This window comes from Durio zibethinus, chromosome 11 (genome assembly GCF_047325235.1).
Source record: "Durio zibethinus cultivar Kanyao isolate XHJ-2024 chromosome 11, ASM4732523v1, whole genome shotgun sequence".
Lineage (NCBI taxonomy): Eukaryota > Viridiplantae > Streptophyta > Magnoliopsida > Malvales > Malvaceae > Durio > Durio zibethinus.
Genome location: NC_143172.1, coordinates 6,778,603 through 6,806,086, shown reverse-complemented (window position 1 = coordinate 6,806,086; position 27,484 = coordinate 6,778,603). Strand labels below are relative to the sequence as shown.

Below are 27,484 nucleotides of genomic sequence, written 5' to 3'. Positions count from 1 at the left end.
TTCTTTAATTTTTTACAAAATCAAGAAATTACGTCAATCACATATGAAAATCAAAGGCTATATTGCATAAAGACTTAGAAACTTGGTTTAATTTGGTAATGGTTTGAGTACCGAGAAATCTTTTAAAAGTCGATATTGAACAAAATTTATCAAATCTTCAACACTTATGACATCTGCATATACCATAGGTGAAACAACCAAAACATCACCTTTACCAGCCATCGATAAAATATATTAGGTTGTCAATCTACTTTTAAAGTCTCTGAAAGCTTTTCTAGCAGATTGTAACACAATCTTTTTACACTCAATTGAAACATCAAACCATTCTTAAATAAGTTAACACAAATAATATCAACACATTGAATTTAATTTAAATGACCTTATAACAAAGTTTACGAAATAGTTGCATAAACATACCACAACGGACTGTTATATCTCATCCTTTAGATCATCAAAAACTCATTGCCAATTGGTGTACGTAATTGAAATTCTCTTACAGACGATGGCTCCAATATAAGTAGCTATCTTGGCAGCTCTTTTTGACACAGGTTGCCCACTTTGATTGAAGTCAACATGAATTTTACTGTCAGTCGTTTGATTTGTTTATTTGGGCCCCTTCCTTTTTTTTTTGGCCTACACTTCTTTCTTTTGCATGTTCATTAGAAGGAGAATGAGGTTGTTTGGAGTCCATATTACTTGTAATGTTGATAATAATTATACGAATTACACAATATGACCCTCTAAATTGATCATTGTACTTAATTTAATACAATCAATACCATACTGAGAACATAAACATCATTTAACATACTATTCAACAATGTGCTCAAACACACCATTCAGTAAACCACTCAGCCCCCATTTAAACCTATTCAGCAAAATAATATCAGACAATAAGTTCAGCAAACCATTCAGCATGAAATATTATTCAGACCCCCAATATCATACAATATCATTCGACAATATAATATCAGTCAACAAGGTTCAGCAAACCACAACATAGAGGAATACATACTACATAGAAATAGCATACTTGCCAATATTAATGAAAATATATAAATGCATATGCCAATATTAAGGAACTGAAAAAATAAAAATTCTTTATTGAAGGCGTAAATAATACAGTAAACTAAAAAAAAAGACTTACCAACTTAAAATAGAGGTTCACAACGGTGATTTGTTGAAGGTCGGAGGTGAAGAATTGGAGAAAGAAAGCAATGGTCTGGTAGAAATGTGTTTAAAGGTTTGGTTTGTTTGGTAGAATAACGTAGCTTCTAATCATCCTGTGTACCAAGACTTTGCAACTTCCTATGTTCAAGGTAGGGAAATGAATATAAAATTAATTAATAAAGGTATTTCCATGGAACAATGCCTTTAATAATCACTTGAAAATTTTATTGGAGATTATAAAAGATGTTTCTTACGAAAAGTTGCCTTTAATTATAAACTTTTAAAATTGTGCACCCAACTTATTAAAGGCGATTTTTATAAAAAAAATGCCTTTTCTAAATTTTAAAAATTATAAAAGGCGTTTTTAGAAAAAAATCGCCTTTAATAAGTATGGATTTCTAAAGTTTATAACAAATTATTGAAGGTGACTTATAATAAAAGACGTCTTTAATAATCTGAAAATTTTTTTTTGGGAAAATATTGAAGGCATTGTTATCTGAAACCACATTCAGTAATTATATACAAACTGTGATAAAAATTATTAAAGGCATCTATCTTAAATATACGGCTTCAATAGCAGTGTTACAATATGTGTAACGGTATATAAAAGGTATTTTATAGTAGACGACGCCTTTAATAATTCTTAAAATATTTAGTGAAAAAATTTTGAAGGTGTCTGTTATTAACAAACGCCTTTAGTAATTGAAGGTACCTTTTCTAATAAATGCCTTTGATTACCATCGTGGTATATTGAAGACAACTTATAATAAAAGATGCCTTTAATAATCCTGAAAACTTTTATTAGAAAAATTATTGAAGGCGTTGTTATCTGAAATCGCTTTTAGTAATTATATTACAAACTATGATAGGAATTATTAAGGGTGTCTATCTTAAATATACACCTTCAATAACAGTGTTACAATATGTGTAGCGGTATATAAAAAGTATGTTACAGTAAAAGATGCCTTTAATAATTCTTAAAATATTTAGTGAAAAAATTTTGAAAGCGTCTGTTATTAACAAACGCCTTCAGTAATTAAAGGTACCTTTTTTAATAAATGCTTTCGATTATCATCGTGATATATCGAAGGCGGCTTATAATAAAAGATGCCTTTAATAATCATAGAAACTTTTATTAGGAAAATTATTAAAGGTGTTGTTATCTGAAATCACCTTTAGTAATTATATACAAACTGTAATAGAAATTATTAAATGCGTCTATCTTAAATATATGCCTTCAATAACAGTGTTATAATGTGTGTAACGGTATATAGAAGTTATTTTACAGTAGAAAATGCTTTTAATAATTCTCAAAATATTTAGTGAAAAAATTTTGAAGGCGTCTGTTATTAACAAACACCTTTAGTAATTGAAGGTGCTTTTTCTAATACTCATCTTCGATTACCATCGTGGTATATCGAAGGCGGCTTATAATAAAAAATGCCTTTAATAATCCTGAAAACTTTTATTAGAAAAATTATTGGAGGCATTGTTATCTGAAACTGCTTTTAGTAATTATATATAAACTGTGATAAGAATTATTAAATGCATTTATCTTAAATATACAGCTTCAATAACAGTGTTATAATATGTGTAGCGATATATAGAAGGCATTTTACAGTAGAAGATGTCTTTAATAATTCCTAAAATATTTAGTGAAAAAATTTTGAAGCCATCCATTTCTAATAAATGCCTTTTGTAATGAATTACTATGTTTAAAGGTATATTAAAGGCGCTTGTTCAAATAAACGTCTTTCATTACCATCATGGTATATTGAAGGCGTGTTATAATAAAGGACGCCTTCAATAATCAGCAAAATTTTTTTTACTAAAATTACTGAATGTGTTATTTTCTGTAATCGTATTCAGTAATTAACTACAAACTATGATATGATTTATTAAAAACGTCTTTCTTAGATATACACCTTCAATAATAGTGTTAGAATTTCTGTGGCGATATGTTCAAGGCGCCTATAATATATTCAAAAAATATTTGGGAGGTAATTATTGTTGGCATTTTTTGTTAATAAATGCCTTCCATAATCCTATCCTTGTTATCATATCTTTTCAGACCAAGTACAATTTACTTTTCTTTTTCTTCAACTTTTAGTATTCGAGCATTATCTTTTAGAACCCTATTTTGACTATTAATAACTTATTGACTTTAGCTTTTACTTAATTCAACTATTCTTTCAGCTTTTGCAAATCACAATTTTTTTTTTCGTGAAAAAAATTTTCTATAAAACCCACCTTATTTCACCTTATGTCAACCCCAATACCATATACTCTTGGGTACTGTCTACGTCAGCAGTAGAGTTTTAACAATCATAATATCTGATAGTTGATAAATTACTTTACACCAAGGAATTATCATTTTGTGTAAGTACTGTTCTTGTTATTATCTTTTGTTTAAAATATAGTAAACTATGCAATTATACATATTCATTTTCATATTAATTATTTCTATACATTTAGTCTGATTATGTAGCAACTAATAAATGGATAAGAGTTAGAAGCAAAAGTGTAGATTAAGTAAAAAGTATAGAGATGGAGTGAAAAATTTTCTTAATTTTGTATTTGAGAATACAAGTGAAGATAATATGATATTATGTCCATGTGTGAAATGTGCTAATATTGAGTGACAAATACGTCAAGTTGTTTATGAGCATTTAATTTGTATTGAATTTCTATCGGGATATGTTAATTAGTATTTTCATAGAGATTCTATACCGTCAAGGTCTTCCACTATAATTCTTCAACATCAAAGGCTCCCAATCACCAACATGATCCCTCTATAGTAGATGACATTGAAGGCATGTTGCGAGATGCTTTTAACATTCATAACCAAAATTTTTGTAATCTTTCTCATGAAAATGAAGGATTTAATCAGTCCAATGTTGAAATGCATGAATTTGATGAACATAGGATAGGTGTACGTGACCAACAACCTAGAGGAGAAGCATCAAAGTTCTATAGGTTGCTTGAAGAAATAAATGAAGAACTTTTTGAGGGATCAAAGCATTCAAGGTTATCATTTTGTGTTTATCTTTTTCACTTGAAATGCTTATGTGGATGGATGAAAAATTTTCTGACTTTATTATTACAATTTATGAAAAAAATATTTTTTTTTTGTAAAAATCTTTGAATCTTATAAGGAATCAAAGAAGATGATTAATAATTTAGGTCTCAGATATAAAAAAATTTATAGTTGTCTCAATGATTGCATGTTGTATTTGAAGGATAGAAAAAATAAAAAATCTTATCATTTGTGTGGTATTTCTCATTAGGTTGACAAAAATCTTGATCAAAGGTTGAATGATGATGGTGATGAGGTATGTGTCAAAAAGAAGCCTGTTAAGATTTTACGCTATTTTTCATTAATACCAAGACTGCAACGACTTTACATGTCTTTTAAAATTATAGATTCAATGAGGTGGTATCATGAGAAGCGGACAGATGATGGATCATTGAGGCATCCTGTAGATTTTTTGGCATAAAAGTCATTTCATTCTAGGTTTTCAGACTTTGCATCTGATACTCAAAATGTTATGCTTGAACTAGCATCTGATGGATTCAACCCGTTTTAAATGATGAGCACTTTTTATAGTATTTAGTCAGTTGTATTGATTCTTTATAATTTGTCACCATGAATTGCTATGAAGCAACAGTCATTTATATTATTTATGATAATTCTTGAAAAAAAAGGTTAGGGCAATGATATAGACATCTATTTACAACCTCTTATTAAAGAGTTAAAGTAATTATGAGAATGAGTTGAGAGCTATGATGCATCAAATGCAAAGAACTTCATTATACGAGCTGCTTTATTATGAACTATCAATAATTTTCTTGCTTATACGAATTTATCTGGTTGAAGTACAAAAAGTCATTATGCTTGTCCATGTTATGCTGCACAGACATGTTTAACGTGGTTACTAATGGTAGGAAGTTATGTTATATGAGACATCATCAATGGTTAGATGATTATCATCGATTTAGATTCTAAAAACATCTCTTTGATGGAATTGAAGAGTTGAGAAGATCATTTTTACTTATTAATGGGTCTACTATCTTGTCAAAGTTAAAAGATATCAATTTTACATATGAAAAAATGACTCTATCAAGAAAAAAAATGAGGGATATCTTTGAAGGTGTCTTGCCTCATATTACGTAAGTTGGTGATAGTCATACAAAAATTGGTGATCTTGATGTTCAAAGTGATAAAAATGATGATGAAGTAGATGACCCCAATGAGTATGAATTGAGAAAAAAAAGTATATTTTTTGAGTTATCTTATTGAGAATATAGTTTATTACGCCATTAACTTTGATTTGATGCACATAGAGAAAAATGTTTACGAAAATTTTATCGAGATAATTCTCAATGTGAATAGAAGATTCAAAGATGACTTAAAGAGTTGGCATGACTTAGTTGATATGGGGATTCACCCAGACCTCCATTTGATGTTGCTTTTTAATGGTAAATATTGATTACCTGTTACTTGTTTTGAGATTTCTAAAGCTGAAAAAGATGTATTTTGTAAGGTTTTAAAAAAAATCAAAGTTTCGGATGGCTATGCGTCAAATATATCAAGATGAGTGAATATGAAAGAGCAAAAATTATCATCATTAAAGTCACATGATTATCATATTTTGATGCAAGACTTACTTTTAATTGCTTTACACTCATTAATGTCAAAGCAAGTGACTTCTGTGGTAATTGAATTGAGTAACATATTTAAATCTCTATGTCAGAAATGTATGAATATGGAAGAGCTTGACAAAGTTCAAGATTGAGCCGCGATTACTTTATGCTATTTAAAAAAGATCTTTCCTCCAAACTTCTTTACTATTATGATGCATTTGATTATCCACCTTTCATATGAAGCAAAAGTCGGTAGGTCAGTTTATTATCGATGGATGTATCATATTGAAATGTATTATTTGTTAATATATTGATTACATTTTTATTGATTATCAAGCCAATCTATTTAAAATAACATATGACAAATGTTTTATGATATAGGTTTTTGGGGAAGTTAAAGTCTTATTGTCGCAACAAATGCTATCAAGAAGGTTCTATTATTGAAGGATATTTAGTAAAAAAGTGTATGATATTTTGTTATCGTTATTTGAAAGATGTTGAAACGAGATTTAATAGACCTTCAAAAAATGTTGAAATACAGCATACAGACTCAGCCTACAATTATCTTTTTCAAAGTTTTGGACAACCTATAGGCAAAGCTGAGTCGGTGGAGTTAGAAGATAAATCTTAGGCACAAGCACATCGATATGTTCCTTTTCATAATGACTCAATTGAATCGTTTCACACGTAAGTTGTTTAGCAAGCAAATTATACATTACAGTAGGCATTATTTATTGTGTTTTTTTATGTTAATACTTTATCATGATACTTTATAGTGAGTATAAAAATAATTTGAGAGATCCTACACATTATTGATGATCAAACCCTCGAGCGGTTGATAAGTTGTTCGCTGAAAACTTTCATGAATGGTTAGAAGCAACTGTAAGTAATGCCATACTTTCCATTATTTTTTATCTACATAGAATGCTTACGGTAAAAATAATATTAATAACATATATATATTTATTTCACTTTTATAGGTTTGGAGTGGAAGGCTTGTTAGTGAAGAGGTAAAGTGTCTTTCACACGGTCCAAACCAGATTGTGAAACGATACAAAGGTTTCATCATCAATGAATTTAAATTTCATAAAAAATCTTGTGAGAGATTTAAAAGTACATAAAATTCAAAAGTTGTTGTGACTTCATCAACTACTAGCTATGCTAGTGCTAGGGACACAAACCCTTTAGAAAGAAATGTTGACTATTATGGCATGATTAATGACATTATTGAGTTGGATTATTATGGCAAGTGGAAAGTTATCTTATTTCGATGTGATTAGGCAGATGTGAATAGTAAGAGAGGTCTTAAAAAAGATTAGTATCGATTTACACTTATTAATTTTTTTCGATTAATTCATACATGACAACACCTCATCGATAAACCTTATGTATTTTCATCTCAAATCAAATAAATATTTTACTTTGAAGATCTAAAACAATTGGGTTGGTTTGTTGTTATTTGAAACACACCTAGAGACTTATTTGATATGAGGTTATATACTAAAGATGATGTTGAACATGAAACTGAATGTTATCCTTTTGCTGAACAAAACTTGGATGAGAATATCTCTAGTACCAACGCTCAATGGGTCTGCAAAAATGTTACTGAAGATATTTACAAACCATGATTTCGTGCACCTATAATTTGTAATTCGAGTGTTTAAAATATAATGTAGTAAATAATAGTATGTAAATAATGTCACATTCGCTATTGTTTAATGATTGTTTTCTAAATCATACATTATATTTTAATTTAATTAAATCGATATGTTCTTTAAATATTGTAAGTTTTGATTTCTTCAATTGAAAATGTCTTTATATCTCTTCTGAACTAAATTTTTTTTTATATTCGTTTTTATGATGTAGGTAAGCTACAGTGCGGAGAAGTAGATTGAAAAGAAAACATATCAAAAATCTTAGTTCAGAACCGTCTGTGGCACCTGTAGATATTGGTTATGGACTAAATCTTTTGGAGAGAAATGAACGTACTGTCGGATCTAGCTCCATCATTTTTAATCATTCAACTGATATTGGATCAAATAATATGGGAGGTTCAAGTTTAGATAGTATCCTATCAATTGATTATACTTTAAATTTGAATGTAGGTATGATATTCTTTAATTTTAGAATTTGAGTATAATCACAAAAGTATTACGATTGTACAAATATATTATGTATTTGTTGCAGTTGATAACAATGGTCAACGGAGGACCAGAGGTCGGACAACTTTGAAGGAATTGTTTGCACTACCTCCTAATAAGTGTATTGTAGTGTCTGCAAACTTTGATAGGCAACCAATTGGTGAAGAGGCTCAACTATTAGCTGAATTTCTAGGCATGTTAGCCCGTAATGGAATGAAATTGTCTATTCATTACGAAACATGGCATAATATTTCATAAAAAGTTAAGGTCGGTGCGTTAAACTTTATTAATGTATTAGTATAATTAATTAGATATATTCAAATTTTTTATTTTACATTTTGTTTACTTATTCAAACTTTTCTTATTGTATTATTATAGTCAAGATTTGTACTTAAAATACCAACTTCATATGTGCTTAAGTCCTTGGGAAAAAAATAGAAAGATTATAAGCATAGTTTGAAGAATAAGTATTTCGATCGAAATAGTACTGTAGAGGCGATGATGCAAAATCTATCCCGTAATGTGATTAGGTGGTAATATGAACAACTGGTTAGATTTTGATTCTCAAGAACAGGAGAGGTAGTAGTTTATAACTTTGTATAATAGAATGAAATGATGAAAGTGTTTGATGGTTTAAGTTGGTAATATTTGTATTTCTATCATATAGGCAATTATTTTTTATGACAGAAAAGTGAATAGATTGGGATTGGTAGCAGAAAGTAATAGAAATATAGCCACACAAGTGGATCAAAAAGTTTTGCAAGAAAGCAAAAAGAAATCGTAAGTTTATGATAATTAACTTATTTCAATTAATGAACTTTTTCTGCCGTTGAAAGGTAAATATGAAAATTAACATTTATTGTTCTATTTTAATAGATTTGATTATTTCAATACATGATATTAAACTTATCGAAAGTTTTAAACTTAGTTACACAGATGATATGCATGGAAGGTTACTGTTTACGTATATTTATGCCTTGATTATCTGGTTGTTATTATTGTTGATTTTTAATAGTTTCGATACCTTCAATACTTGATATTAAACTTGTTCGATTGATTGAAATTGGTTTTTATGATTGATATGAGAGTAAAAGTTGTTAGTTATCTCTGTTTGGAAATATTTTTGCATATAAAAGGCAAATATACAAATAAATTTTGGATGCCTTTCAACATATTGAATGACTTCAATCCTTCGTATTAAACCGAAAGAAAATAATTGAATATGGTTTTCATGATCGATATGTGTGAAAGCCCAAAATGCATTTATTCTTTGCGTATATTTAAGACTATTGTGTTGTTACAGGGTTAAAATATAAATAAAAGAGATTAAAGTTACTCGAAATTTTAATATTTGATTGATAGGATTGATATGCATAAATAAGTTACGGTTGATATGTATCAAATCAAATAGCATATGTTTTTGTATATGAGAATGAGATGGGCAGTACAATTAGACGTGTGAAACTTTTTCACGTAACACACACAAAAAAAGATGAATTTTACATGAATGTCGAAACACAAAAAATTATGATAATTTGTATCTTCTATTTTAACATAAAGTAAATATTAACTGTTTTTAACATATAATCAATTAGTCATTAAACTTGATTGTTGTATATGACAAATTCACAAGAAAAAAAAAAAAGCTATTGAGATTGAAGTAGCATCTGAAGGTTCTCTCAACATGCAAGAAATGAAAAATCGGATATTCATAAAAGTTACTGGAAAAGAAAGGCATGGACGGGTCTGAGGCCTTGGATTGGGTCCAACACCATCTGCCTACTATGGACATAACTCTTTGTAATTTACATTCTTAGCAAGTCAATCTTCGCGAGACATTTTAATATTGAGAGGGGAGTTGCAAACTATGCAACAATATGTTCAGCAAATGGAAGCAGAAAGAGAACATTGACGTGCCAAAATTGAAGAAGAACATACTAGAATAGAGCTAGAGCGTGTAAAATTTCAGCAGTTGCATAATCAATTCGATTATCTTATGAATTTTGTGCAAAAATAATTTTCAGGAAATGATCTTGGTGCTCCATTAACTCAGGTATTATATTTAGTAAATATTAAAATTTTTAAATAAAAAATAAGCATACAATGAAGTATTAAAAATTGTATGGTATTATTCAGTAGGTTGTTGAGCACGTTAGTGACCAAGGTGCAAAATTTTTTTCATTAATTGAGAGCCAGCAAAATGTATGTAGTCATCCATTTCATAGATTTTAATTTTTTATTTAGTTAATGTATTTACAATATTTGAATGTTATTATACTAATTATTAAACTTTGTATTAATTAGATGTATATTTAAACGTGAGTGAAGTTACTATTAATTTCGGTTTTTGAATTTAAGCTTTTTACTAAAAATAAAATTTATTATAAAAATTGTAAAAAAAAAACTTTTACATAATGACGGCGTTTGCATTGGCCAATGTTGCTAAATGAATAATTTAATGACGTTTGTAGCATAAAACGCCACTAGTAGTAGCGACGCTCTTTCCAGCAAATATCACTAGTTCAGTGGAGTTTTTATAGAAATGTCACAAAAGCAATGGCATTTTTCTCATAACAACGTCACCGAATTAGCAACGTCTAAAAGATACAAACGCCGTAAATATTGAGGTATTTTCAGATTCAAACGTCATGCAAAGTAGCGATATTTTCTGTTACAAACGCAGGCAATGGAACGACATTTTTCTCATAAAAATGTCACTGAAATAACGGCGTCTCTAAGATATAAACACTGCTAAAATGATGACGTTTCAAATACAAATGCCACTAATATTGAGACGTTTTCTCGAAAATGCTATTATTTATCGTGACGCGTGTATAGGCGACACTCTGTGTGACATTTTTTCGCAAACGTCGCAACCTTATAATGGCGTTAATAAACGCCGCTAAAAGGTTAAAAAAACGTCGTTAAAAATTAAAACCCCTGTAATGTACGGAAGAGGTAACTATACCCTCTTTTTTATAGAAAAATTGTTTTTAATTGATAATTACTCTTAACTTTCAGTTTTCTCATAAGATAATAAGAAAATGTAGGGGAAAATTATTTTTATATTATCTTTTTAATTCATATTTAGTGCATAAAATGATATATAAGATGTGATTATAATTATTTTATATTATATTTGATTTGTATATAAAGAAAGAGATATGATTGTAAGAAAGATTAATTATCTTCTTAGTATAAGATAATTCAATTCTCTTAAAGTGAAAAGAATTATTTTTAATTAAAAAAATTAAATTTACATATCATATTATACCTTTAAAAATTATATTAATAACTTAAATTTTATAAATTTTAAGAAAAGATAATTTTAATTAATAAATAAAATTATCTTATCATAATATTTACACATATCAAATATAAGATATGATAATATTATTTAATTTAATTTAATTTATAATATTATTTTATTCTATTTTATCATAATTTGTATATTAAAAATACCCTTAATTTTTATATTTATCATAAAAGTGTATATAAATCTTCTTATGCAAGCCTTTCAGCTTTATTATTATTATTTTTACAAAAAAATTAGGTGAAAAAAATTATTTCACTTTAAAATCAAGGCATATTACATGTTTCAACAAAAATTTATATTAAATTTACAAATTATTCATAAAAAAATCATTAAAGTCAAATTTAATCCTTGCAAGCATAATCGATGATTACCAGTTCTATCAAAATGTGGCCCACTTTTATTGTCTTTATTCATAGACGTCAAACGGAATGGTGGATACATGCAGAAATAATTACTAAACCTTTAAATATGATTTCGCAGTCTCTACCAATATTTGGCATTGGCCGGTGAAGCATATATTCTATACATTGCAAGAACAATTAGAGCGATTCGTGAGAAAATATTGCCAAAAACAGTGAATTAACCAATTCATATGAATTTTCTAATTTGGTTGGTTAGCTTCTTATCATCTTATATTTCTCTGGATAGTGGCTGGTAGTTACGTAATTGAGTGGTTAAGTGTTTAATTTAAAATTAATTAATGATAAGTAAAAGAGTTTAATTTAAATATAATATAAAATAAAATTCAAAATCTAATTATGTGTAGATGAAAAAGAAAATTGATAAATTTAAAAAAGATAAAAGATACTAGTAATAGATAAAAATAAGCATTTTTCTATGTGCAATAGCAGATACGGACTGGCGGTGAAATTAATGCTAAAGAAGCATTTTGAGCGTGATTTCGCTTCGGATACTTGTTTTCTTGTTGGAAAACGATGCATAAATGCCTAATATACGGAAATAGCATTCCTCAACAAACAGTCTCACTATTGGCCAAAAAACAAAAAAAACCCACTAAGTACTAGTATTTGGTTGGATGGTTTTGACTTTGTTTTAGAAGAGAATCCAGATCACACATCCTTGGACCTTGATGTGCCACTGCCAACCCAACCCTCGTCATTCTAATTGGTTCGTCGACGGTATACGCCGAGCTGCCTATAAGCAAGCGCCTGTTAACATTTCGTAACAAAATCAATTAACATCTCCAATTAAATCACCGGGGATCTTAGGCTACACTAATAATTAGTAAATCGTAACATACTTCATTTAAGAAAATGAAGTTTCGTTTTTTTTTTTTTTTTTACTGCAATAACTATAAGATATCCAAGATGAAGGGTAGGGGAGCCATGTTTTGATAGTTTCGAAAAATGATTGTGAGGTTAAGTGGACTTTGGGATGGAGATCCGCTGAGATTTCAATCAACTTTCATACGTGGAGAAAAAAAATTACTACTAGTATGAAAAACAATTTTAAAAGTTTTTTCCCCTCGATACATGGATACATGATATATATAATATACTGCTAAAAGATCAGACAATATTAGATTTTTTTTTTTTTTTTGAGATCTGAACTGGTAGCAATTAATGTCATAAACGTGCGTAACTACTAATGGCTTGTAGGATATATGAGTTGGAATGAATATGATATTTTTGAGAGTTGAGAGTTAGTGTTGCTTGTAACTTGTTAGTAGTAATTCGTAGTAACAAACAGGCCAAAACCATTGGAAGACTTAGCCTGAGAAGCGGGCACATTCAACCCAATCAAATATCTCCTCAAAATCAATACCTTCTTTCGCACTTGTCTCCAACCTGCAGGGCCAACTCTCAGCGGACAAATGGAGACGACGCCACTTCTAAACGGGGCACCAACTACGACTAGTACGTTAACGCTGTTGGAGAATGGAGACTATGCGCCGCTGAGGAGCTTCAAGGAAGCGAAGTCGGTGTTTTGGATAGAGACGGTGAAGACGTGGAAGATTGCAGGTCCCATTGCTTTCCAAATAATATGTCAGTATGGTACCAACTCTTTTACTAATATATTCGTCGGCCACATCGGTAATGTTGAACTCTCTGCAGTCACCATTTCTCTTACTGTCATCGGAACTTTCTCTTTCGGCTTCATGGTTTGTCCTCTCTCTCTCTCTCAATTTCTCTCTCCATGTCCATTAGTATGATTTTAAAGTTACGATTACATTCATTTTGGGATATTTTTAAGAAAAAAATTGTAATTAATGTATAATTGTTTCTCACTAACCGGATCCATTTGCTTATTTCCTTTTTTTGTAAAGTGAATTTCATTGCTGATTTCCAAGTCTCCCTTGTTCACATAAAACAATCAACCAGAGGTACTCAAGCCCTCTCCCCAAAAGGCCCTCTTTGTCATGTAGTGGGCCACCATATTGACATGCGTGCTCTCTCATGACGTGAAATTTTGCAGTCTACTTTTAATCTCCTCCATGAGATTTAGGTTCCTGTCCTTTCGCCTTTATTGAAGTCCTTTTCCCCTGCGTCATCCTCAAGCTCAATTTGGAGAAGGCCCGTCTCTGATGCCATCTTTACTGCTTTCACCATTGCCAGTGCATCAATTACCATGGGGTCTTTTATCCCTGGGATCTGTTTGCCCCTTACTTGTCGGACCCCACCAGCTGAGTCACCAACTACAACGCCTTTGCCCCCCAGACCCTTGTCTACGTCCAGAGCCCCATCACAATTTATGTAAACCTTGTCCTCATGTGGCACCTGTCACTTGTCTGCGGTTTTTGTTGTTGAATTTTTTGTATGCTCCTGTGCTCTCTTATACTCTTCCATGTATTGAATGGCAAAACAAGCTGTAAATTGGCTACTTTGTTGTTCTTGACATGATTGTTCCTATTTGCCCATATCGCCCATATCGCCCAAAATACCGTTAACACCTTCTCCATCATATCTTCCTCAAAATCCATGGTAATTCCTCTTAACCATTGACCAACCCTCTGTTCTTGGGATTCCTCATCTTGGCTATTCAATCCCACTTCCTGCCATACTGCCGCTGCTCTCGGGCATTCAGCTATGGCATGTAGCTCCGTTTCCTCCTCGCATTGCATCTCTGAGACTCTGACAATCCGCTTGTCCAACTATTTTCTTTCGTTGTAAATTTTAATAGACAGGAAAGATTTCGTTGCGCCTCCTCCTGCCGAAAACCTTCAGTTTGCTTGGGAGATCCACGTCATATTTTTTTCCCATAACTTCCTTTCCCTTGCCTCTATGCCATCCATGTTTTCTTCCTGATTTACTTGCACCTGTTATTCATGTACGTACTGAATGTGGTATCCACTTTTTAAAATGTACATCCCGTCCTTATTATGGTGCCAAACAAGAACGTCCTTAGCATCTACTCCACTCAGCCGTATTTCCATGATGTTCTTCACCGTATCTGTTGAAAATCTTTGTAAAAGCTTATCCCCATCCCATCTACCTGCCTCCTCGTCTTCAACCATTCCATCATCCGGGTTACCACTTTCTACTGGCGTGGGTGTGAAAGTTTAGGGCTGCATTTGTTATGAAAAATTGTGCTGAACGCACCAAACATCCGGTTGGATGTATAATCTGATGTGCGAAAACAAGCTTTTTTTTTTTTAACTGGAGGTTTCAGGTCAAGCCGATAAAGGGCCAATTGATTTTTTTGTTTTAACTTTTTTATCCTTTAATTTGACTTACTCTCTTCCCTTTTTATTTTAATTTTTTTAAAAAATTATAAAATAATTTATAATTAACATAATAAAAATACTGTTTAATATATTATTTATTTATTTATTTTATTAACAAAAATATTATTTATCATAAAAATATTTTTATAAGTTAAATAATTTAAAATTTTTATTACATATAAATTTAAACTAATATTTTTAATGATTATTTTTTATTTTATTATAATTCATCTTATTATCACCATTACATTTATATCTAATCATATATTTTTATCATTAATTTTAATCTCACTCTTATAATCTCATTTTTACTACTGTTTTTAATCGAAACTATTCTCACGCCCAACTAAATAGACCCTTAGTCCTTGGAATCCATAGATCATGCCATATCTTCCCTACCCTTAAAAATACTTTTCCACATATAAGAGGAGCTTTGTCCCACACTTGCTTCAAGAAAAAAAGATTGAGGAAAGTATTTAGTCTTAAGAACCCTGTAGAGATCCATTTGCTAATTTCAAATATATAATTTTGGGAATCAAAATGTAAACTGAGGAAGTGAATGAATGAAAGTCAAATTAGTAGTATTTACATTTAGAAAACATTTGAATTTCTTTCTTTTAGTGCTATCAAGAAGGAAAAATGAGAACCCTACATATGAACCATGATTTAATTTGTATCTGTTTCAAACTATAACATAAGCACACTAGCTACAACATTCCATCAAATTATGTGTTTTTCTTGTCTTCTTCGTCACCCTCAAGAAGCTAATATTGTCAATTATAGGATTATAATTAAGCCTTTGGTTTTTAATACTAAATAAAGTCCCTCTTCCCTGGCTAATATGTAGTGGGATTTGAAAGCATGAACATTTTCTTTGCAATGGTTTGGCAACACACTTTTATAAAGTTGTTGACTTACAGACCCTGATTTACTGTGCAAATTATTAACATGTAGCTTGGCATGGGGAGTGCACTTGAGACACTTTGTGGTCAAGCTTTTGGTGCAGGACAAGTACACTTGCTTGGGGTTTATATGCAGAGGTCCTGGATTATCTTGCTTGCCACCTGTTTCATTCTTTTGCCGTTTTACATTTTCGCCACCCCAATACTTAAACTTCTTGGCCAAGAAGATGAGATCGCTGACCTGGCTGGGCAGTTCACTATACTTACCATCCCACAATTGTTTTCACTTGCCATTACCTTCCCTACTATAAAGTTCCTTCAGGCTCAAAGCAAGGTTAACGTGCTAGCTTGGATTGGTTTTCTGGCTCTGCTTCTCCACATTGGAATTCTATGGCTCTTCATTAATGTGTTCGGTTGGGGTACAACTGGTGCAGCCATAGCATTTGACATCACCAGCTGGGAGATCACTTTAGCTCAATTCGCCTATGTTGTTTTTTGGTGCAAAGACGGATGGCATGGCTTTTCATGGTTGGCATTCAAGGAGATATGGGCCTTTGTTCGACTCTCCATTGCCTCAGCTGTGATGCTTTGCCTAGAGGTTTGGTACATGATGAGCATGATTCTTCTTGTTGGTAACCTTAATAATGCAGTGATTGCAGTCGGTTCCCTTTCTATATGGTGAGTTCATAAAAGCTTCGCATAAAATATTTTTTTTGAATCATTTCATATTATTGTACCTTATTACTGTTGATTTCAATCACTTTTCAATGTTAATTTGGAAGTGCAGAAAAATTTTGACTTTTGTGTCTTAACAATCTGTTTTCTCATTCTGGATATTGAATATGGATGCTAAGATGGGCAATTGGGATTGAAAAAAGGAAAAAGTTTCAAAAGAAGCAACGTATTTAATCAATTATGTAAAAGGATATTAAAGGAGTCCAGCTAGTTAATTTTACAATTCTTTGGATTGCTGTGATGCATTTTTTAAAAAAATTTATGATCCATTTTTTAAAATTATCTAAGCTTCTTACTTGTTTGCTTGATTTGATTTTGTGTGACAGTCTGAATTTGAATGGGTGGGAAGCCATGTTGTTCATTGGAATAAACGCTGCTATGAGGTAAATGCTAAGAATCTGCATAATGCTAAGAATTCATCATTTTCAGATTTTTCTCAAACATTTGTTTCCTTTTTGGCTGAATATCCATAAAGCACACTGGCATGATTACCATGTAAACTGAAAATTTTCGGCAGCCATAGCAATAGTGATCTTATCTTAGTCGAAATTAATGTTAATGTTAAAGGTTCCACAGAACAGCTGCCTTCTATGGCTTTGTAAATTTTCCTAGTTTGCTTTGCTGAATCAAAGGGTTTATTGCTTTACTTTTTCTTGGATGATGAAGCATCTTAAAGCAATCGATTTCACATTCCGGTCCTGTTTTCTCAGCGTTCGGGTTTCCAATGAGCTTGGATTGGGACATCCAAGAGCAGCCAAATACTCTGTATATGTTACCGTGCTTCAGTCTCTCTTCATTGGGCTTTTCTGCATGGTTGTTCTTGTTATAACCAGGGACCACTTTGCTGTCATTTTTACTAGCAGCGAAGAAATGCAACGAGCTGTTGCTCATCTGGCATACCTTCTTGGTGTGACCATGGTTCTTAACAGTGTTCAGCCTGTGATATCAGGTGTCAATATGTTTGGTTTCCATTTTCTTTTGGCTGTGAAATTAATTGCATAATTTTGGCTCTTCTCTTGGTTATATACACTCTTCTATGCCATTCTTGTAGGTGTTGCTGTTGGCGGAGGATGGCAGACATTGGTTGCTTATATTAACTTAGGTTGTTATTATGTTTTTGGTCTTCCGCTCGGCTACCTACTTGGTTATAAAGCAGACTTAGGAGTGATGGTATGGTGTTTCTGTTTCACTTCCTCTCCCCTCCTCTCTCTGCATGATGAACAAGCTACCAGTTTCCATTGGATTCTAATTAGTTTAATGTCAAAAAAAGGCATTGTCTCCAACGGTGGCATTATGCATTCAGCAGCCATGTCTCTCCTCTGATAGAAGTCTCAAGCTAAAATTCTACTCCAACACTCTGACCAAAATAACTTTTCTTCTCACTATTGCAGGGACTTTGGGGAGGTATGATAGCTGGAGCTGCTTTGCAAACCTTGCTTCTCTTGATTGTTCTCTATAGAACCAATTGGAACAAGGAGGTCAGTTAAAATTACTTTTATTATATGCTCACCAGATAATGGTGTTTTTTCAGTTTTAATTTTGCATATAATAGAGCATAATCAAATAGAAAATGAATATGATTTCATTTTGATTGTGTATGGTTAATAGCGTTCTGTTTTTCTCTAATGAAATCCAGGATGTTCAAAATTCTAAGTAGTATATTAATTCATTTGCATTGCAGGTGGAACAAACAACGGAACGAATGAGGCTGTGGGGTGGCCAAGACATCAGTACTGACAGGATAAATAATAGCATATGAGATCAGTTGTTAAAAGAATGACAATATAGATATTAGCCTTTAGCAGCAGTTTCGTTTTATTTCTGGTTAGTTGATATTGAATACTGTCACAAGATGACATGAATCCCTGTTTTTGTCCCTCGTGACTTTTATATGGAGGCATTTCCAATTATAGATTTAAAAATGAAAAAAAAAGTCAACCGGTTTTTGGATGCATTTGGCATCTGAAAAGGTTGATGCTTTTCTAATTGTAAATTTTTGGACTGATGACATCCCATATCAATTACTATAATTTACAAGGAGATGATGAACGGCAAGGGTTTCAAATATACGAGTAGCCCTTTTTATGATACTTCATGGACAGTACTAACTTTTTATGATGCTCCTTTCACATGACACATCCACAAGGCTTACAGACAAGAGAGCAGCCATCCAGGTAAACCAGGTTTGTCTCACGGCTGCAATTCCATCATACAAATAGTGGTGACTGCTCAGAGCAGACTTGACGTTAATTCAATGCAAACTGATATGATCATACATTTTGCAAATCGCGAGACGGAGACCGTTCGCAATTCCATTTGTCAGGAGCATTTTGCTCCTGGAATTGATTGTTTTAGTTTTGCAGAAGACAGGCATTGAGGGAGAGGGAATGGGAATCAAAGCAAACATTAGCGACAAATGTTCAAAAACAACATTGATATTGAGTTTTAATCAAACATAAGTTACAAAAAAAAAAACGAGGAAACATTACAGAAGGCTGAACGGACAGTTTCCCTACTCTACCAAAATTCCATCTGTTTTCTAACAAGCATGAAACATTGAATTTAAGCCAGCCTGGAGAACATTATGCAGCAGCTTTCTGTTTCTTTGGCATTCGGTAGCCACCAACAACACAGGCATGGTCACGCTCAAAAGGTTCAAGAGTGACTTGCTCGAAAGGCTTGAACTGCTCCTGTTGCAATTTCTTAACTTCATTCTGAAATACAGCCTCAGCAGGAACAGTGGAGTCAATGCAGTTCGCCTGAAAACAAATATCAATTCAAGTTAAGACAACATATTGAACTGAAAGCTTCTAGAGAAATTGAAGTATCACATATGAACTTCCCTGTCTCAAAAAAACCACAAATTTCACATTTTAAGTTTAAAATCACAAAATTTTGGAACACTAACCTTGATTGAAATAACAAAATGACCTCCAGTTTTCAGGAAATATGATGCATTCAAAGCCAGAATCCTTGCCTGCAAATAAAGTTAGAAGAAAACAGACTCAGAAACAAAAGGAAAACAGGAAGATAACATCAACTCATCACCACCGTAAAGGATATGAGATAGAAAAGTTGAGTAGTCTGGATGATTGTCAGCGGACTAAAATCAGAGCTGTTAAATTATCATAGACTCATTAAGTGCAATAAAGAGCACTGATGGAAATAGATGCTTTCTCTTTTTCAATTTTTGCAATGCATGTCTATAGCAAAGAATGTATGAGCTTGCAAAACAAAGAAAAAAAAGTTTCCAAATACTAGAGTAACATGTTTTAACAATGAAAGAACCAAAAAAGAAATTAAATAATCGAATATATACAATTACTACTCTTAAGAGAGTAAAAAAAAACCAATGCTTGTTAAAAAAGAAACCTTGCATAACCATGATAGAAAGATTCAAAGAAGCATCAGAAACTTGGTATTGCATCCCCCATGATGTCTTGAAGGGAAATCCGAGTAATTCATCATTTGCAGTGATAAAGTCAAATAAAAATAACATGAAGAAAAATAAGGTATAAGAGAGAGAGGCTGCTATAGAAGAGTTTCATAGACATACTTCCAGGTAAACAGGAAGTATATTTAAATTTCAATTCCTGGCAGCCAAGTAATAGTATCAGTATAGTAAAAAAACCCAGAAACATAATTAAAAAAAAAAAAAGAAGAAAAACTTCCTATAAACCAAGTTTGTGAACCATTTAAAGTTCATGACTTAATATTGCATCAGAAAACTCGAGTTTGCATCACCCATGAAGTCTTGAAGGGGAATCTGAATAGAGTTAATCATATGCACATTATAGACGATTCAGCAAATAACACCACAATCTCAAGCAGACAGTTGTTAATTCAGCAAATAAACCTGATCCTCATGATTGTTTTTCACTGTTATCTAAATCGAACATGGTCACAAATACTCAAAGCAAACCTGATCAGGTTGAGCAACATCAGAAAATATCACATCCACCATGCCAACCAGCATCCTGTATTTCGATGGATGCCTAGCATCTTCAATTATAGGTATAACATTTGTTCGCTTCTTAGCCATGTTGACCAAGTCTCTACCACTTCTGTGAGAAAATTCCACAGCATAAACCACTCCATTCTGACAAACAAAAGACAGACAATAAGCAACTCAGCAAGATAGAAACAAAGACAATGTTTGCGTCAATACTATACTTACAGTACCAACAATGTCAGATACGTGAGAAACAGTGGTACCAGAAGCAGCTCCAAGGTAGAGAACCTTGGCACCGGGTTTCTTGATTAACAAGAAAAAATAATTGAATTAGACGGTTGTTATGAGAGATACACATAATGTACATTGAACAAAAACAAAAAGAGAGATGAAAGCTCACGATCCATATATTATCAACACCACCAAGAATTGCAGCTGCCAACTTGGATCGGAAAGGATTCCAAACCCTGTACTCAACTTTGGTCCCGTCTTCATTCTGTTAAGGCAAAAACATAAAAGAACCTCAATTTGTCATTGCAAGATTAATCATACTCTTGGCAACAAGTGGAAGAGCAAAATACCCAAGTAGCCAAACACAGAGCATATTCAATAAATCACATCAATTATCTTATCGACCCATATAACAGAACGAAAATGGACTGAGTTATTAGAAAGACAAAATGACCTGGACAGCAATCCTCTTTTCATTGTAGACAGCCTCGCCAGGGACCATATTCTTAGTAACAAGAGCATCTTCTTTACCCTTGGCAACAAAAACTCCCTCGTGTCTATGGGGCTCTACTACAACCTTGCTCCCACCTTTCATTCCTCCTCTTCCTCCACGCCCTCTTCCTAAACCTCGGCCACCACGTCCCCCACCACGGGACTTCATGGCACTGCCCCCCCTATCGCCACCTCTTCCTCTTCCTCTCCCTCCATCACCTCTGCCCCTGAACCCACCACCACCACGACGGCCTGCACATAATCAAACCATTAGAAATACCAATAACGAGACTCCAAACTAATTTAAAAAAAAAAACATAAAGAACTAAACTGCTTCTTAGCTCCAAACCATCAGACGCAGATGCTGCTCTAAATTACAAAGAAAAATAAGAGGCACTAGTTACCTCTTGGGGGTCTCATCCCTGGTAGAGTCTGAAAGCAAAGAGAGTGAACAGCGAGAAACTAGGGAAACAGAGAGAGAGTGAGAGACGAAGCAATTTTTGGGGCATATGCTAGGGTTTATAGCTAGGCCTAAAACCCAGGGTTTATAGTTTAGATAAGACTAAGGCCGCATTTCGGCCAGAAGTAAAAAATCGAGGGCTTGTGAAACCTTTTCTATATTGAACGGTAAACCATACAAATGGGGACATTAAAGCCCAAAGTCACAATTCAATTGTTTCTGCGCTGATTAGTGATTTATCAGTAAGATCCGGGTTCGAGATATAACATTATATTATCAAACAGAAGATGAGAATAAAATGGTGGTTATTGACTTTTTCCTTAATTTGATAGCGAGTAATCACCATGGTTGTTTTGAACTTGAATGATAAAAAAAAAAAAAAGTCTCAGTAATTTTAAACACCAATAACCTTGATGAGAAATAAAAATAACAAGTTTTAAAAAGTCCCAATGAGACGGGCTTACATAAGTTTGAGTCCAATATAATTTGGGTTTGGGTCTTCAAGAATAAAAATTCAAGCTCGCCAGTAAGCATCAAACATTGTGTGTGTGTGATAATCCAACCAAGCTTTAAAAGAAAGGGTTTCTAAATTATCTCCCAAATTACTCTATACATCCCATCTTTTGGTGACGAGCTCTGACCTATGACCATTCCTGGAAAGATAAAAGAGAAGAAAATGACGATTAAAGGCAAATGTAAGGTATGCTTTTTGTTTTTGTACTTGATACACTACTTAGAAAGGCTAAGATTAGAAAAAAAGTAGGAAAGAAAGAAAATGGGGTAGGATCAATTTGCCTTAATGGTGCTTGGACCTTAATATTTATAAGAAAGCTGTGAAAGACCATTAGGGGACAATAATGATAATACTGAGTTGATGTGATACTAAGTATGTTAGAGACTTGATATGTTAGGTCGACATAAATGATAAAAATACCTTTGGTTGTTTGTTGAAGGTTTCAAAGAGAAAAAATACCAATATGTCTTTTTGATCATCAAATGGCCCTAACACTTTATCCCTTTACTAGGCGGTCTGAGTATTAGATCACCGAATATATGATCGACGTCCCCAGTATAAGATACATTGGTCAAAGGAAATAACATGGAAGTTTGATTATTTTTGGCCAACGTTATAAAAGGAAAGATGGTCTTAGAGGATGTGTTGGCCTTGATTTGATCAAGAGTTTTGATTTGACAAAACAAAAATTTGTCTAACTTGAATCAATCTTTTCTAAGTTTAAATTGAACATTTTTTCACCTTTCTATCTTGCCAAAATACATTTGAGAACCAAAACAAGTCAAATTCTCGGAATAAAACTTGAAAAGTGCAAGTTTTGATAGAAGGGATTAATCCCCTAAGAGAAAGGATCGATCCCTTCCTTACCAGATCGATCCCTTAGTAAAAGGGAGCGATCTTATCTTTTTTCAAAACCAAAATTCTTCATGTTTTGACAAAAACCAATCGATCCCTTTCATGTAGGGATCGATTAGTTGGGGTTTCAAATTGACTAGATCGATCCCCTCATTCAAGGGATCGGTCATTTTTTCATACAGAAAGTTTTCATCATGCTATTTTTCAGAAAAAGGAATCGATCTCCCCACATAAGAGATCGATCACCGAAGGCAAAGGATCGATCCCTTCTTCAAGGGATCGATCGATTGCTCAAACAGAATACTTCAAAGTTTGAAATCCAGAAAAGGGATCGATCCCCTTACATAAGGGATCAATCACCTAAAGAATGGATCGATCCTTTAGATGAAGGGATCGATTGGGTAAGGCATTTTAGGCACAAAATCGTGCCTTCTCTAACATAAACCAATAGATCCTCTAGAGGAAGGGATCGATCATTTGAAGGTTAAAAACTCCCAACGACTATTTTTGTTTGAAATTTTTTACAGGTTTCAAGTATTAAATGCGTTTCAACGGCTCTCAACTTCTTTCTACCTATAAATCAAGCATTTAACTACAGATCAAGGGTAACTAGAGCCAAGAAATCTTATTGCTATCACCTACCAATTTGCTCAAGCATTCAAAGCTGTTCCAAGTTAAAAAAATATAGAATTTATATCAGTTTTTCTCTATTTTCTTGTCCAAACTATTGTGTACTTCAAATTAGCAAACACCCAACCTTTAAGATTGCAAAACATTTTAAAAATTATGTGTTTTGAGTTTGTAAGCTTAAGAGGGAAGATAATCCTTAAAAGTGTGTATTGTTGAGTTTGCAAAGCTTTGAGAAGCTTGGTTGTAATCTTCAAATCATAGTGGATTGAACTCCTTGGCAAGAGAGGCTAAGGAAAAAGATATAGGTGCCTAATAAAGGATCGAACCTCTATAAATCTCGGTGTTAAATTCTCTAACCCTATCTCTTATATTCTTTCAATTATTATGTTTAATTATTTAGCAAAATTTGTGCTTATTGAATATTATTTTTGAAAATTTTATTAAAACCAATTCACCTCCTTCTTGGTCTATTCCAAATCTTTGAGCTAACAATTGGTATCAGAGCTAGTACTCTTTTTTTTTATAGGTTTAACAATCTAAGAGTGATCCTAAAAATGGCTCAATGAAATATGGTAATCAATGTGAAAAAACCATCCTTAAGCTACAACAACTATAGTGGTCAATAAGAGATGTGTCTTATGGCAAATGAAACAGTTGCAACATCTCTTAGAAATGAAGGGCACTCAATTGTAAGACTCTCTCTTTTTTTTGTGACAACTATTCTTATTGGAAGACTAGGATGTGGTTGTTCAATCAAGCTAATGACTATGAAGTTTAGAGGGTCATTGTAAATGGTCCTCAAATTCTAATGAAAATGGTGGATGGTAGGGAGGTGATCAAGCTAGAGAGTGAATGAGATGTCAATGACATAAAGATGACTCAACTCAATACCAAAGTAATGCATACATTATTTTGTGCATTGGGGCCAAGTGAGTATAATAAAGTTTTTTTATGTGAAAATATAAAAAAAATTTAGGATAAGCTAGCTGTTACTCATAAGGTACCAATTAAGTGAAAGAGACAACAATTGACATACTCACTCACGATTATGAGCCATTTAAGATGAAACCAAATGAAACTATTAGTGAGATGTCAAACCACTTCACTAACATCATTAATGATTTAAAGGCTCTTGAAAAGACCTACTCAAACGTGGAAATGATGAAAAAAAATTTCAACAGTCTACCAAAGAGCTGAAAAGCCAAAGTGACAGCCATTGAAGAGTCCAAATATCCTTACATACTATTTTTGGATGAACTAATGGGCTCTCTCTTCACCTATGAAATGAAGATTAAAAGGGGAAAAGAACCAATCAAAAAGGGTGAAATTGCTCTCAAATCTACCTTTCAAAAAGATGAAAAAAATTTTAGACAAGAAGAGGATGATGAAGATGAAGAAATGGCCATATTTGTAAAAAGATTCAAGAAGTTTATGAGGATGAACAAGTTTTCAAGTAGAAGAAGACCACAAAGGAAGATGACTAAAGATGAATCAAGTATAAGAGAAAAGGGATCAAATTATTTACTATGAATGCAACAAATCAGGTCACATTAAACTTGATTGTCCTTTGTGAAAAAAGTAAAACATGACAAAGCCAAAGAAAAAAACTATAGTGGCAACATAAAATGACAGTGACTTTTCCAATGATGAATCAAATGAGAAAAAAGTAGCAAATCTATATCTCATGGCTCTTGATGAGTCCAAGGTAACCTCTAATCCATGTGATTTAAATTCAAACATATTTGATGAACTACAAGATGCCTATGATGAATTAGCCATAGAATTTGAGAATATGAGCATGAAATATAGAAAAATGGTCTCTAAATTGAAACTAGAAAATGAATCATTGACTAAAGCAAAAGAAGACTTAAAAAAGAAAATTGAGCTCTTAAAGTTGAATGTCAATGACCTGACTGAAAAAAATGAAAATTTGCATAATTCTTTTTCTAGATTTTATATGGGACATCAAAAGCTTAATGACATGCTTGAAACACAAAGAGTTTTCTTTGATAAAGATAGACTAGGCTATAATAGTGGTAACAAAGAAACTTATTTGAAAAATTTCCTTGTTAAGCCAAATGATTCATCTAGCATATGTGCACATTGTCATAAATTAGGTCATTCAATGCAATATTGTTCCTTGAAGAAAATCACTTATAGAAGTAAGCTCATTAGGAGAGTGTGGATTCCAAAAGAAGTTAGCACATCTTAAGATGAGATTACTAAAATGAAATGGATTCTAAAAGGCATAAAAATTGTTAGTACTAACACTTAAGGACCCAAAAAAATTTGGGTACCCAAAATAAAAATTTAATTGTGTTTTTGTAGGTGGATGAACATTGCTATAAAGTCAATTTAAGTAAAAACAATCCATGGTATCTTGATAGTGGATGCTCAAAACTTATGATCGAGGATAAAACTCTTTTTAAAGATTTTAAAGCGAAAAGTGAAGGAGATATTACATTTAGTGACAACTCAAAAGGCCAAATTGAAGGGATTGGCTCAATTGGTAACAATTCCTCTACTACTATTGAAAATGTTTTACTTGTAAAAGGATTCAAGCATAATTTACTTAGCATTAGTTAATTGTGTGATAAAGGATTTAGGGTTGTGTTTGAATTCATGTGCTGTCAAGTAATTGATATAAAAAATAACAAACTTATTTTTATTGGACATCGTCAAAAAAATATTTATGTAGTGCATCTAGATGACCTATCTTCTAAAAATGTTTGTTTTATGTCTAAAAAAGAAAATGAGAGTTAGATTTGGCATAAAAGGCTTGGACATACAAGTATGCATGTAATTTCAAAACTTTTTCAAAATGATTTGGTTGTTGGTTTGCCAAAGTTGAAATATGAAAATGATAAGGTTTGTGATGCATGTGCTCAAGAAAAACATAGAAGAATTTTTTTTAAACCTAAGAATTGCATTTCAACTACTAGACCTCTTCAACTACTTCATATTAATCTTTTTGGCCCTACTAGAACAATGAGTCTTAGTGAAAAACAATATGGGTTTGTTATTGTTGATGATTTTACTAGATTCACATGGGTTCTTTTTTTACATTCAAAGAATGAGGCTTTGGAAAAATTTATCACTTTTAGCAAACAAATACAAAATGGAAAAGGTTATTCAATTACTAGTATTAGAAGTGATCATGGAAAGGAATTTGAAAATCTTAGCTTTAATGTATTTTGTAGTGAAAATGGTATTAGCCATAATTTTTTTGCATTTAGAACTCATCAAAAAAATGAGGTAGTAGAAAGGAGAAATAGAACCTTAGAAGAAATAGCTAGAATCATGCTTTGTAAAAATAATTTACCTAGATATTTTTGGGCAAAAATCATAAATACTTCTTGTTATATCATAAATAGAGCTATGATTAGGCCAATTTTGAAGAAAACTCCCTATGAATTTTTTAAAGGAAAAAGGCCTAACATAAGTTATTTTCATTTTTTTGGTTGCAAGTGTTTCATTTTGAACAATGGAAAAAATGATCTTAGTAAATTTGATGCAAAAAGTGATGAATGAATTTTCCTAGGATATTCTTTAAATTCAAAAGCTTATAGAGTTTTTAATAAAAGAACATTAATGGTTGAAGAATCTATATATGTTATTTTTTATTAGTCTAACCCACTTCCAAGAAATGTGCTTCTTGATGATGATGGTGTTGGTATATTTCAAGAATGGATCAATGATGCACCTCATGACATTGAGGAGAACAATTAAAAAAAATATGATGAGTTTGTAGAGGAGC

At 32.2% G+C, this 27,484-nt stretch overlaps 2 protein-coding genes and 2 non-coding genes across 4 annotated transcripts; 1 reads left to right on the top strand and 3 right to left on the bottom strand.

Moving 5' to 3' along the window:
- Nucleotides 1-12,902: 12,902 nt before the first annotated feature.
- DTX35 (detoxifying efflux carrier 35) lies at nucleotides 12,903-18,628 on the top strand. The gene is made up of 7 exons (XM_022881774.2): nucleotides 12,903-13,393; nucleotides 15,911-16,536; nucleotides 16,920-16,976; nucleotides 17,304-17,542; nucleotides 17,645-17,763; nucleotides 17,985-18,071; nucleotides 18,275-18,628. Exons 1-7 carry the CDS (start codon nucleotides 13,106-13,108, stop codon nucleotides 18,350-18,352), a joined length of 1,494 nt encoding a protein of 497 aa, XP_022737509.2. The 5' UTR covers nucleotides 12,903-13,105; the 3' UTR covers nucleotides 18,353-18,628.
- A 382-nt stretch (nucleotides 18,629-19,010) lies between these two features.
- LOC111289700 (rRNA 2'-O-methyltransferase fibrillarin 1-like) lies at nucleotides 19,011-21,817 on the bottom strand. Its single transcript, XM_022880949.2, has 7 exons — nucleotides 21,673-21,817; nucleotides 21,231-21,520; nucleotides 20,946-21,041; nucleotides 20,771-20,848; nucleotides 20,516-20,692; nucleotides 19,502-19,570; nucleotides 19,011-19,352 (listed from the first exon to the last, which is right to left on the bottom strand). Exons 1-7 carry the CDS (start codon nucleotides 21,686-21,688, stop codon nucleotides 19,176-19,178), a joined length of 903 nt encoding a protein of 300 aa, XP_022736684.2. The 5' UTR covers nucleotides 21,689-21,817; the 3' UTR covers nucleotides 19,011-19,175.
- LOC149516026 (small nucleolar RNA snoR60) lies at nucleotides 19,997-20,067 on the bottom strand. Its single transcript, XR_016346730.1, has one exon. It is a non-coding gene; the product is annotated as a small nucleolar RNA snoR60 (small nucleolar RNA).
- On the bottom strand, nucleotides 20,310-20,383 carry LOC149516025 (small nucleolar RNA snoR60). The gene has a single exon (XR_016346731.1). It is a non-coding gene; the product is annotated as a small nucleolar RNA snoR60 (small nucleolar RNA).
- Nucleotides 21,818-27,484: the final 5,667 nt, after the last annotated feature.